The sequence below is a fragment of the Mustelus asterias genome, chromosome 1 (genome assembly GCF_964213995.1).
Source record: "Mustelus asterias chromosome 1, sMusAst1.hap1.1, whole genome shotgun sequence".
In the NCBI taxonomy this organism is placed as follows: Eukaryota; Metazoa; Chordata; class Chondrichthyes; order Carcharhiniformes; family Triakidae; genus Mustelus; species Mustelus asterias.
In genome coordinates, this window is record NC_135801.1 from 64,164,150 (window position 1) to 64,178,175 (window position 14,026).

The following is a 14,026-nucleotide window of genomic DNA, read 5'->3' on the forward strand; positions in this document are numbered from 1 at the left end:
TGAATGGGAGGCCAGCGGTCAGGTGTGGGACGGATCGGTGTGGGGCTGGCCAGCGATTAGGAGGCAGGCAGTGTCGGGCTACTGCACATGTGCCGATCTCCACGCTGATGGATCGGCACATACGTAGTGATCCACTCAGTGCTATGCTGCCAGCCTCTCCAGCAAGAACAGGCCCCGCCCACTGATTTTAGCATGACTCACGCTATGGCTCTCTGTGCACAGGCAAGTGGGCAGCACGGTGGCACAGTGGTTAGCACTGCTGCCTCAAAGCACCAGAGACCCAGGCTTGGGTCACTGCTTGTGCAGAGTTTGCACGTTCTCCCCGTGTCTGCGTGGGTTTCTTTCGGGTGCTCCAGTTTCCTCCTATAGACCGAAAAACATGCTGGTTAGGTGCATTGGCCATGCTAAATTCTCCCTCAGTGTAGCGGAACAAGCGCCGTAGTGTGGCGACTAGGGGATTTTCACGATAACTTTATTGCAGTGTTAATGTAAGCCTATGTGTGACACTAACAAATAAAAAAAACTGATGCACGGTGTGGGAGATTAATTTTGAAAATCCCGCTGAAAAAAGCAGCGGGATTTACTCCAGTTTTTACGCAAATACTTAGAATTTCTTTTGGGAGAATCCCACCCAAAATCTCCAACCCCCCCCCAACAATTCAGAAACACAAGTGGAGTAAACTGACAATATTGTCTCAGTAAGTGACAGTTCTTTCTTTTTCTTAGAGGAATGTTTCTGGACACCATTCTCCCTGGACGTGATGAAAATGGCATAAGACCTGCTATTGGCCAACGCGCACGTTTAAGTAAAGGAGACATTGCACAGGCAAGGAAGCTGTATAGATGTCCAGGTATTATGCTGCACACATGGGGATTGGGCCTACATTTATTAGGATATAATTAAGACATAAATTACGGTAAATACTTGCAAAATACAATTCCGTGATTTGGCACTAATGTCACAAGGCTTTAGGAATCAGTATTATTGCAGTGATGAACAATCATATATCAAGAATGTGGTTTATGTTATTAACTATCAGCAAATTATTGTGAGGGAAGACAAATCACAAAAATGTGAAATTGCACTGATTGCAGAGCACAACAGTAAGCTAGGGCAGACTCAATTTGCAAAGTGCTCAGCCTCGACTCTTTTTGTTTCTCTTGCCATCAGGATTCTTTGTTTAGATCTCAGGCTTTTAACAAACTCTCAGCTGTTGGGACTTATACAAAGAGGCCAAGAACATGATTAGATTCAGGCACACGCTCATCTGGTGTTAGCTTCACAACTGTAAATGATGAGTTTGTTTTTCCAAATGAGACAGCATTAGTCATGTTTGAGGCTGAAAGTATCCTACCACTTTCACATGAAAGCAAGCTGATTTTGGGTAAACAGTGACTTGAAACTGACATGACAGCTCTAGTTTCACATATCAATCTGCTGATCAAACACATGCAAACCAAACCAGGCAGAAACAATAGTTTGGTTTTACACAGGATGCAGTACAACTCTAGTTTAAAACCACATTGTCTGTGATGTATGATGTAGAATAACCAGGTCTCTTTTTAAGTCGACACAGTGGGCGGAATTTTACCGGCACATCCGCCCGAGTTTCGCACGATCCTGCCCGAGGCCAATGGAGAATGCCGTTCTCTGAGCCTCGCCCGCCCCCGGAATTGGGGCAGGCGTGCCAGTCAAATTCCAGCCTGTGTCTTTGAATCTTTTGAGGACTTCCTCCAAATTGATGCTGTGCTCTTCGGGTGACACCCCTGTTATTAAGACATCATTCAGATACATAACCACTCTGGGGATCCCTTGCAGAAGGCTTTCGATGGTGCACTGAAAGACAGCACGTGCAGATGAAATGCCAAAGGGTAACCAGTGTATTGGAATAAGGCCTTGTGTGTAATAATGGTGATAAATTTCCTTGAGTCTTCCTCCAGCACATGCTGTTGGTGCGCATGACTTAAGTCCAATTTTGTGTACATGAGGCCGCCTGCCAGTTTTGCAGAAAGATCTTCTATCCTAGGGATAGGATATTTGATTTGATTTATTATTGTCACATGTATTCGTATACAGTGAAAAGTATTGTTCCTTGAGTGCTATGCAGACAAAGCATACTGTACATAGGGAAGGAAAGGAGAGAGTGCCGAATGTAGTGTTACACTCCTAGCTAGGATGTAGAGAAAGATCAACTTAATGCAAGGTAGGTCCATTCAAAAGTCTGATGGCAGCAGGGAAGAAGCTGGTTTTGAGTTAGTTGGTACGTGATCTCAGACTTTTGTACCTTTTTCCCGACCGGAGAAGGTTTGGGCAGCCCTGTTCAAATTCAATTTGTAATCACCACAAATCCTCACTGTGAGGTCTAGTTTTAACAGTGGGACAATTGGCTCAGTCCACTCTGAGAATTGTACGGGTTTACGTATCCCTAGGTCTTCCAATTGCTTTAACTCCACCTCAACTTTGTTTTCCTTGTGTCTGCATGGGTTTCTTCTGGGTGTTCTGGTTTCTTCCTACAGTCGAAAGATGTGTGGGTAGGTGGATTGGCCATGCTAAATTGCCCCTTACTCCCCCTGACACTATCGGGGATTAGCAGGGTAAATACGTGGGGTTATGGGAATAGGGTCTAGGTGGGATTCTTGCTGGTGCAGGTTTGATGGGCCAAATGGCCTCCTTCTGCACTGCAGGGATTCAATGAAACTTTTTGATGTCGGGTATAAGGGACTGGATGGGCTCTAAAAAATTGCAGAATACAAGGGCAAGGGGCAAAGGTATACATATCCGATGGGCTGGATTTTGAATTTCTGGGTCCCAACCCTACACTGTAGCAGCGTGATTTTTAATTGGTAGGTTTGTCACTCTAGCTGGTAAGGCCTACTTCTGGAGGGTTGTTTCAAAGGCAAGCAGCAGCCTTGACTTGGTTTGCTGTTTTCTGAAGGAATGCAGCTGGTGGGCGAGCAGAGGGCCAGTGGGCTCATGATCCTAACAAGTGTCCAACTGCTCATTCATTAGGCACTTAATTGACTCTGTACAAGCAATGGCAACTTTATGCTACTGTATGATCACCTCAATTTGATTATCCTTTTTTGTACAAGATTTTCAGTCAGCAGCTGCAATAAATAATGGTTTCCTGCTGTGCACGCAACACCTGTACACTAATGTTCCCCTGACTGTTCATTCTTCTCATTTCTACCTTTGGAAATGTGATTTTTCTCCCTTTCCAACCTGTTAAGTTATTTAACAAGCTTAAAAACAAGTTATTTGCATCTATGTCTTGTATGTTTCAATGACATGATCTCAAAACCATGTTAAAGTCCAACAGGTTTGTTTGGAATCACGAGCTTTTGGAGCACTGCTCCTTCCTCAGGTGAGTCACCTGATGAAGGAGCAGCGCTCCAAAAGCTCATGATTCCAATTAAACCTGTTGGACTTTAACCTGGTATTGTGAGACTTCTTACTGTACCCACCCAGTCCAACGCTGGCATCTCCACTTCAATGACATTACTTCTCATTCTACTGAACTCTAGAAAATATAATCCCAATTTACTCAGCCTCTCATCATAGGACACTATTCTCATCTCAGGAACCATTATAATGCTCCCTCTTCTTGCGACTTCCACAGCAACAGGGACAGAAGCATGAATTGTCCACCCCCAGTTCTGTCAGAATTTTGAAGGATAGAAAAACATTGAAGACCATATGCATGAGTTGCACTCCAAGTTTTTTTCCCACATTAGAATTACACCTACTGAGTGAAGGAGCTTTTGGTACTAGGGAAAAGCTAATAGATCAAACAAGAATTGTCCTGTTCCCATAGATTAATGCCTTTTTCCTGATTTCTCACCACATCAGCCAATTCATTTTGTCTTCAAAACTAAGTTAAATTTGAGCCAATTTATTCTAATCACTTCCCTGGTAACTTATTTAATTCTTTGTGGCTGTGGCTGTTAGACTAGTATATATGTTGATGTGCATTAGTGTTAACAGAATGGTCACTCACTTTTATATTCTTGGGAGTATGTGGATGTAATGCATACTAATGCACTCACCCAAATTTAACAGTTGTTTTACAGAGCAATCAATGCACAAATTTACTCAGCGTTTACTTGAATAGTATATTACAATAGGTTTGCATAGCTGGTATAAAGAGAATCAACATTGCTATGGTAATTGTCCCTTTAAGGGAAACACAGTAGATTAGAGCCACCTGGCCTGGGGGACCAATTTTCTTTTGTACCATGGGAGCCCGCAAGCTCACTTTTTGTTGTATTTGTACAATGACAATAAAGTTGAATTGAATTGGGACTCAGAGTGGGGAATCACCCCAGTGGTTGGGGCTCTCTTAGGCAGGAGACATGTAGGAAGCAAGCTTCAGCCATGAGGCTGCTGAACAATTCTTATTAATATAATTTTTGTGTTCACTAGTGGAGTCTCAAAATGCATCCTTAGATCTGGACACTGCCTCTGACCTGACACCTGGGAATATCCTTTTTTAATGGAAGTCTGAAAAAAATACTCACCAGAATGCCTCTTTTTGGGCAAATAGACCCATTTGAGATAATGCAGGCCAGGCCCTGAGTAATGTAGAATCAGAAAAGATGGACAGTTACAAGATGATGAGCAACTGAGAGAACACAGAAAGACCCATAGGTCAGAACCTACAAGAAGGGGGAACGAAATACAGAAAAGTGCCTGCACTTACATTGTAGACTAGGAGGTAGTCTGGAAGGCTTGGTGCACTGGAGAGGCTGAAGGACAGACACAGAAGAAACCAGAAATGGAGTCAAAAGTCTAGAAAGAAGTGTATAGAGGGAAACGAAAGGGAAAATAACCCTGCAAGGGGAATCCATCATGAACTTCTTGGGCATATACAGTTCACAAATTAATATCTACTAGTCTTAAATTCCACCAAACCCTTTTGGCTTCAGTGTTGGTCAGATCTGTCTCTGATGAAGTATTGACTTGTTTCTTTTCTGCAATTCTCTCCTTGTCTTTTTTCTGGGGTCTTTCAATACCCTCCTTCTGGGGTCTTTTGTTACCCCCCTCTGGAGTTTTTTATTACCTCTTTTTTGAGGTCTTCATTGCCTCCTCTTTAAGTTTTCTGTTGCCTCTTCCTTGAGGTCTTCGTTGCTTATGGACCCTTTTTTGAGAGTTGCTCTCTATCTGGGGTCTTCTCTAATTTTCTTGTCCATAGCTGTTTGTTCCTCCTTCTAGTTGCCACTTTAAGTGTTTTGCCACTTTAAATGTGTTACATCTTTAAGGCTATTACTGCTTTAAGACTGAGATTCTGCATTAATAAATTATTTTTGTGGTCAATAATGGAATCTAAAAGTGCAAGTTTGCAATTACCTTTTACATACCAGCAGAAAAGATTACTACTCCATGTGCGCATACTGCATTGGAGCACTGAGGGGAAAACAAATCTACATAGTAATACTCATTTTCAGGAGAGTGATCTCAATGCTGTTATAATCCAGGTCAGAAACCCCAATGTATTTTGTGAAGTAGCCAAGACCTACGTTTTGCACTTTGAATTTGGCTGGGGTAAGCATAAGATGCTTCACTGCAGGTATGATTTAAATGACCCATTTGGGCGCTTTTATCAAACAAAGTTTATTTAAGAATACAGTTAACTTATAGAAAATTAGCAATAACTTTTACCGATTACAAACAAGAAAACAAAACATGATATTGTATAAACATTAACAACTAAATGCACTGTTCCAACCAAACAAGCCCCATAAACAAACACACTTTTTGGGATTAGCACAGGAAGCTCTTGTGTTCACATTTTGTTGTTGGATTCTGCTACTTTCTTGACACACACCCAGACAAGCTTGAAGTTAGAACAAAACACCAGGGAGAGACAGAACACTGCATCCAGCCTGAAGTCCAAACATTTCCTAACTAGCCAGCAACTGAAACATCCCACGTGAACTGTCAACCATTCTTCCCGCAAAGATTCATAAGGTCGTAAACTCCCATGCATGAGGCCCAGAGTAAAAATAAACAAAACCCCATTTAAACCATTTAAGCAGCAATAAAAGGTCATCTGAATAAGCAGCCAATGCTACAATGAAAAAAATTGCATATAACTGCAGAGAACATGATTTAAAAAAACATTTCTTAAAGACACAGTAGCATCACAATGTACACATCTTCAATAAATCAAGATATTCTAAACTTTTGAGAGAGAAGATAAAATACAAGAAGTCACTGAGAAATGAATGTTATTTGTTCCACGTGTATTTGTTGACATGCCTGAAGACCCTTTGCCCGTGCACACACACACACACACACATTTGCGCACACACACACGTACACACACATGCATGTACATACACAGGCAAACATATAAAGCAGAAATCAAGTGAAGCAGACTTTTTGGGATTTTAAAGCAACTTCTTTGAAGTTCTATTGGTGTCTTCAGAGTGGTGTGCCAGATTTATAATAATATTTTGCATTTGCTATAATATTACTAATTGATTAAGCAGTACACAGCAGGAATAGAATGGGAAGCAGATTAAATCACTGTAACACATCAATCAATGCCTGACGTGGTAGTGGCATGGCAGTCATTCATTAATTACTTTTTGCCTGCATGTATTTTTTTCTGTTCATATTGTTCAGTGACCATCTGCAGGTATGAAACATTTGTTTTGTGACAATGAAGCAACATAACTGAATGTCTGAAGATGCAACTCGACCCAGACCACAATTCAGCAAATGGTTTGCTCAACCATTCATGATGCACCCTCCACTTCATCAGCAGCATTGTGAGTTTGGAGTAAAGCTCCTGACTCAGCAGGACCAGTGATCATAACGTACCCCCACATAACATACAGTCAGCCTCATTCACTTCCCTTGCGGGGACTCTTTCTCACTCATAATCAATGCCCTTTGTTCCTTCATTGCTGGTTAATGTACTCCAAAACTGCATTTGACTCAGCTGGCATCTGCTGTTAGTGATGTAGGTGAGAACGAAAACCACACACCCACTTCCTCCTGCTGCATTACAGCTTTGGTTTGAAAAAAACCTCCGGATGAGCAGATGGGCATTGTTTTGCATATTGTTGTTAAAATGAGAGTACATGCTGTATTTCGTGGGGGAGCATGAGGGAAAGCTTTGAACTTGTTGACACTGAAAATCATTAGTACAGTGAACATATGTGATTATCATTGCACAAACCAGAAACATTGCCACTTCCACAAACTTTGTTTTATGTGAGGACCCAAAAGATCTTCTCACCTCTGACAGCAGGTATTATCCCAGCACAATGTTGTTAGTTGATGGTTTTCTCCTTCTGCAATAAAATAATCAGCACTACTTGAGAGAAGGAAAGGAAATGTGACATTTTCTATATTGCAGTGTCTTGTTAAGCATTTATGTTTGGTCAGCTAGATGTCACAAAGAAATCAATCAGCATGTTGGAGTCTATAATTCAAGCTGCTGCAAAATCTACATTCCCTCTGGCAGGATTGTTGTTTGCTTAAGGTGGTGTGCACTTCCTTTCTCTGGAGCTGCAGCTCCCACTTGCCCAGACAGTTCAGATGTAGGCTGGCAGAGCCAAGACTCTGAGCCCTCCCAAGTTTTTTCAGGGTTGCTGCTAATGTTTAACAAGCTAAAAACCTCTCAGTTTACCAGAGCAGATTACCACTAAGTTTCCCACCACTTTTTTTAGATAGGTCATCTTATAAATTAGAGTTTTGGCCTTTGGGATTAGCTAGAGCTGTGCAGGAAGAATCCCAATCCTCTTGTAATATGACCCACCCATTCAAATTCTATAAAACAATTCAGCTGACTAGTTGATCATTAAGAGTGCCTTGAAGTACAGCACATCTGCTAAGCTCAGGTTTTGGAATACAGAGATGGTCACAAATTGACTTTATTTTGAAATTCTATGAACAGGTGTGTCTTCTTGGAGCCACCTTGACCCCAAACAGACTCCAACTGCTAACTACTTTCTGAAGTAGCCTAAGAACGCACTCAATTAACTTAACTGCAAAGTATAATCACACCACCTTGGAGCAATGAGGAATTTGCAATAAATGTCAACCTCGTCAGTGATGCTCACATACTGACAATGAATGAAAAAGTTGGCTGTTAAACAATTAACAAGTGTGAGTTTGAGTCCTTGTTAGGCAACAATTGGGGAACTCATGACCAGACTTGATCCTTTCTGCCCATTTTTCAAGGTCGTGACCAGGTGATTCCACCAGAAATACAATATAATTTGTTAAAAGGAATGTTGCAATATTTTCAGAAATATTTCACCTTAAACCTATGTCTGAGAATGTTATCTGACCACATTCATGAACAGAATGGATAACTGTAGGCAACCTCATTTATTCAGTCTATTACCTCCCCTTGCATGGATAATGAGTTTAAAGTACATATCCCAGATTTGGTCATGCAACTTTATGCACCTGGTTACTTTTTGAGGTCAAATGATGCAAGCATATCAAAATTGATGGAAGCAGTGCAGTATGATGAAAGAAAACCCAGTCTGACATAGGCATGATTCTGTTTGTGCAATTATCAGCCAACTCTCCAGAATTCTCTGTCACTGTACAGATGTAGGTCCTGACCTATCTGCAGGATAAAAACAGAGGTAGGGGGTAAAGTGATTTGAAGTTTCATGGCTTCGAGTCATAAAAGACAAAAGATACTATTCCATTTACCACCTTTACCTCAAATGGAAGGCAAATTTAATCCAACTATGAGTGCAAGAAATAAATGTCGGGAGAGATGTGAGAGTAATTCATCTCAACATCGTGGCAATATTTTACTGGGTATTGAATGAGCTCGAACAAAACTGGTCAGTGGGCCTCAGAAGAAAAGCTCTTTCATTGCTAAAATTGTATATGATGCAACGAAAAATGCTTGTGATTGTCAGAGACCAGTCATCACGGTTCAGGGAAGTGTCTTGGCCAGATAATCTTCAACTGTTTCATTAATAACTTTGACTCTGTACTGGTCAGGAATGGGGCTATAAGCTGATGATTGCATACAATTTAGTTCTGTTCGCAACTCCTCTGAGTTTGAACCTGGATCTGAATAGCATTCAGAATTCATCTGATAAGTAGCAGGTAATGACCATTTCAAAATACAAAGATCACAATCACCTCCTTTGATTTTCAATGGCACCATCATTGCTGAATTCCCTACCATCAATATCTTGAGGTATCATCATTGACCTGAAGGTGAACTGGACTAACCATATCAACAATTTTCTGAGAATAACAGTACAGAGACTGGAGATTTTACAAAGAATCTTGACCCTTGCAAAGCCTCTCCACCAAAGCACAAGTCAGAACTGTGATGGAATACTTAAAATACTTATAGATGTGTGGAGCTATAATAACATTCAAGAAATTCAATAACATTCCAGAAGTAGTTGATTGGTAATCTGACCATTGATTTCACTCTCCACCTTCAGCATCATCAGTCCACCATTGCTGCAATATATATGATCTACAGGGAGCGCTGCATGATTACTTTGACAGTTAGTGCCTACTCGGCATTTCTTGATCGGAGAAGTCAGTCTTCCCGAATTGTTTTTCACATTGCGAGGTCACAATCCTGGGATTCCCTAGTTGGCACCGTTGTGACAGCACTATCACCACATGGATTGCAGGGATTTAAGGAGAAAGGCCCATCACCATATTGTTAGGGTAGCTAGAGATGGACAATAAATTTACCAGCATTTTATAAATTCCGAAAACAATATTAAAAACGTGCATGTATAAATAGTATCCACATGCATATATAGCAAGTTAAAATAATTGATATGCATTATAACCATGTCCAGCACCAGAACCCTTAGGGTAGAATTCTCCCATTTTGGGACTTAGTGGTGAGTCAAAAATGTGAAGTGTTTCCCACTGAGTAGGCTGGCAGGAAAACTAGCCATACTCTCTGGCCCCAACCTCATTAATTTTGCAATAGGGAGTTTTATTCCATGGACTTATTCCGTGGCGCGGCAGGCACGATGGTATGTATCTGGTCACCATATTGCCATATTGTATCTGGTCGCCATGTTGAAAAGATGCCCAGCATCACCAACCCACTTTTCAAGAAAGAAGATGAACTTCCTGAAAGACAGATGGACCTCCAGGAACACTCAGAGGCTGGATGATGGACCTCCTGAGAACCAAGCCAGATCTCCAGGAACATTTGGATACTGGAAGATGAACTTCCTCGATGACACTGAATCTGGAAAATCCACCTGTTGATGCTCCCACCATCCACTGCTGTGGTGTCCCGGGTTCCAGGGTTGCTGGTGGCCTCCATTCCAGACTCCAGAGCCAGCCCCAGGCATTGTTTAGATGAATCCTGACATGTGAACAGCATGTTGTTCCAGACATGTTTTGGATCAGTGTGTTTTTCCAACTGGTGTTGTGGGGAATTGGGCATGGTGGATGGTTCCGGTTGGGCCTTCATCTGCATCCCATGAGTGGGATGCAAATTCGTTCTTCACTGGCCTCTGGCACTTTTTCTGACCCATTATAGCAAGCACCAATGGAGGTTAAGCTGGGAAATCCATGCCAGTGTGAAATTGATTTCTGGGATTTCCACCATATTCTCTCCCCCATGCCCATCATTGAATGCGCCAGTGGGGGTTTGGGAGAATTCTACCCTTAGTGGTATCTTTCTTTAAATTAGACATTTGTACCTGCTCTGCAAGCATGCTGTGTTATTCTGATTATTAAACTTACAAATGTCTTTCTCCATCTATATTGTACTTTTGGGGGTGAAACCAGTCTTTGTCATTAAAACAAATGAGGCAACAGTGAATCAGCAGCTTGTTTTGCATCCCACTATGTATTTTAATGGGAAAGAAGATTGGGCAGGCAATGTCCTATTATCCATTTTGTGCTGTGCTGAATACCAGTTGACCTCTCTGTATAATGAGGTTGTGTACTACATTCTTTATTCACTCCATCAGTCCTGAAATGTGATCATGCTGCAGCTGGATTGCGTGATGAGCATCACTTACGTTTATAGATGGCTCAGCGCTATTTTTGCAGTTTATTTCTCCTTGACTACCTAGTTGTGTATTAGTTGTAATTCAACCTAATACAACCTAACTTTAAGAATGCACAATGATTAAACTTATGCGAAGGGTTGAAGAAAATTAACTAATTTAGCACAAGATTAGTAGACTGAGAAAATTAAACCCCTTCAAGTGTAACAATTTATTCCTAACTTACTAATTTTTAACCTGCATCACTTGGTATTTAAATCCTTTGCCTCATTGAACAATTTTCCTTGCATTCAATTCATATAGAGCCTGCCCTTGCTAACAATGGCAAGATTAAATGACTCTTGTAGTTAATTATTCAGAAATGATACAGCAACTTAAGGTGAGGAGCAGATGTGTGGCTAAATATAAATTTCCACGAGTGGCTGTCTGAGTTGTGTCTCTGCCATTAGCTGTGTGAAAATTGTATCTTGCCCATTTACTCCCTTTTATTAGGAACTTGCTGTGTTTGCGCATTAATCGTTTATTATGTATAAGTGTATAATTTCCTTGGTACCAAAACAAGTGTGGCAGCGCATTCCAAAGGGTTTTGAACTTTTCAGGGAGCTTTTTAGAATAGCAAATTTCTCTCTCTTAATCCAATCTTTCTTTCCTTCTTTGTTTCTCCTTCTGTACCTAATGGACATTGAATTCACTCTCTTTCATTCACCCTCCTTCTGCTGTTTATTTTCCAATCCTTGACTTTCGCTAGTTAAGAATTGTTGGTTACTCTGTTTGCTCTCTTCCAGACTGTTTTGTTTCTTGGTGGTCAAAAATATTTTCAGCTAAATATTTTAAATCAAACCTAGCTGATGGCAGATTTTGTTAGATGCTTGCTGCAGCAAAAACCTTGACCACAATTTTGAATATTTCAATTAGATCATCTCAAATCATGTTTTGAAAAGAAAGTAGACTATTTTCTTTAATGCTTCCACACAAATTAAATTCCTGAACACCCAGAATCATTTTGCTTGTTTGCTTCTGTGAACCTCCCAAAAATAATATTTTTTTATAATTAGCGATCAGAACTTTGCATAGTACAGCAGTTAGGATCTGAAACATGCCAGCCTCTTTCAGCAAGGCAATCCGTTTCACTTCATATTCCTGTCTGTCTGCTAATGGAACCAAATGCCACAACTTGCTGCATTTAGTTTAGCAATGTGGAAAAGTCACTGAATTCCTTCCCTGAGCCTGAAATTCAGGTGCATGTTGCTGATCATCTGATCATTAAAATGAATGTTCAGAAAAACACAGGCAATGAAGTTACTGTTTGCATGGTTGGTAAATGAGGCTGACTGCCAGAAATGCAGTGTCAAAAAATTTCCAAATGTTCTTTTAATGCTTACAGTTAGTGTACCTCCTACTGTGCATTTTTGTGCCGATTTGACAGTTTTAGTTGTAATGCCCTTATTCATGTTTTAATACTTGCGTGTGTTTGTGTATATTAGTTAATCTCCTTGACAGAGAAGGTTGTAGACCAGTTTTAGTCTTCAGGTGAAACAAAGTTGGAGTGGTAAGTGAACCAGGGTGCTAAAAATGCAATTCAGCCCCAATTTTGAAATTCCTATTTTAACACAATGCTTTGACTTAATACGAGTATGTGTTGTAGAATAGAAAAAATTAGGACAACTTGAGAAATTAGAGGATTTTTAATTCCTCTTCACCAGTTGGAAACTATTTAGCTGGTCATTAAAATGTAGTGAGGAATTCGCTTGTTCCCTTTCTGTCTTGAGCTGGCCAACTGCAATTTTAAATTTCAGATGAGAAGGGCACCAGATGTTATTGCAGGGTGATATGGTATTTGTACAATTTTCTTTGTCAGGTAACTCTACTTAATGATAATATTACAAGGCAACTGGTATCACCAATTGATCACTTTTACTCCTGAATAACTTTTCACTCCTAAATAATTTATGGCTAATACATGTACGGAAAAGCATCATTATGTGCATTAAAAAAAACCAGATTCTCAGGTTGTGGATGCTGCTAGCGAGCCTGACATTTATTTCCCATCCCTAGTTGTCCTTGAGAAGGCTGTGATGATCCTTCTTGAACCACTGCTGTCCATGTGGTGAATGTGCTCCCACAGCGCAGTTAGAGAGGAAGTTCCAGGATTATGGTCCAATGAGGATAAACAAATATTTCTCTCTTCTTCCCTGAGATGAGGGCATTGCTGGCAAGTTCAGCATTTGTTTCCCATTCTTAATTGCACTTGAACTGAGTGGCTTGCTGGGCCATTACAGAGGGCAATTAAGAGTCAGCAACATTGCTGTGGGTCTGAACTCACATATAGGCCAGACGAGGTTAAGGATGGCAGATTTCCTTCTCTAAAGGACATCAGAACATGTAAAAGAACATGTTCTAATGAAGGCTATTTATACGGAGGGTTTATATTCAAAATATATTCTTGATATTTATCCATAGAGGCTTCAAAACTTGATGACACCTGAAAATGGGTATGCAGATTGTGATTTGCGATTTATCAGTGCTTGTTGGTTTTGATGCAGCCAGATGATCATGCAGCCTGCTCATGACCATGATTGTAGCATGCAGCCATTGCTGCACATTGAGTAGCTGCGTACTTCAGCAGGGGCATGGCCTGCACCAGTTGAAGCTAACCTATACTACCATAGCCAGCCTGCACCTTTTAACATGGAGATACATTATAGGTGGAGCAGGTCCTGGAATAGGCAACTTGAGACTGATTCTGATCTGGGAAGAACAGGACGTGCTCCAAAGTTTATCTGACATTGAACTGGAGGTTTTAGTTGAAGAGGTGTAAAGAAGAGTGATGTGTTGCAAAGATCCAGGAGATCCTCCAGTCAAACTCTGAGAAGACAATGGGATAGCCATGGTAGTTCATGCCAGGAGTTAAGCACTGAGGGCCGGGTGCACTGCTCCAACAAGTTCAATGACCTGATCAGGGTTACTCAATAAATCTTCAAATACCATATCCCATCAATTACACCATTTGCCTCGTACACAGTTCAACAATCTTACATCA

General features: G+C 40.9%; 1 protein-coding gene across 1 annotated transcript in view; it reads left to right on the forward strand.

The window, feature by feature from the left end:
• tll1 (tolloid-like 1) overlaps positions 1–14,026 on the forward strand; it is a 308,946-nt gene that overhangs the window by 189,358 nt on the left and 105,562 nt on the right. Inside the window, exon 8 of the mRNA XM_078212332.1 lies at positions 727–851. Within this exon, the coding sequence (XP_078068458.1) occupies positions 727–851 (125 nt within the window). The remainder of the gene's footprint in view (positions 1–726; positions 852–14,026) is intronic.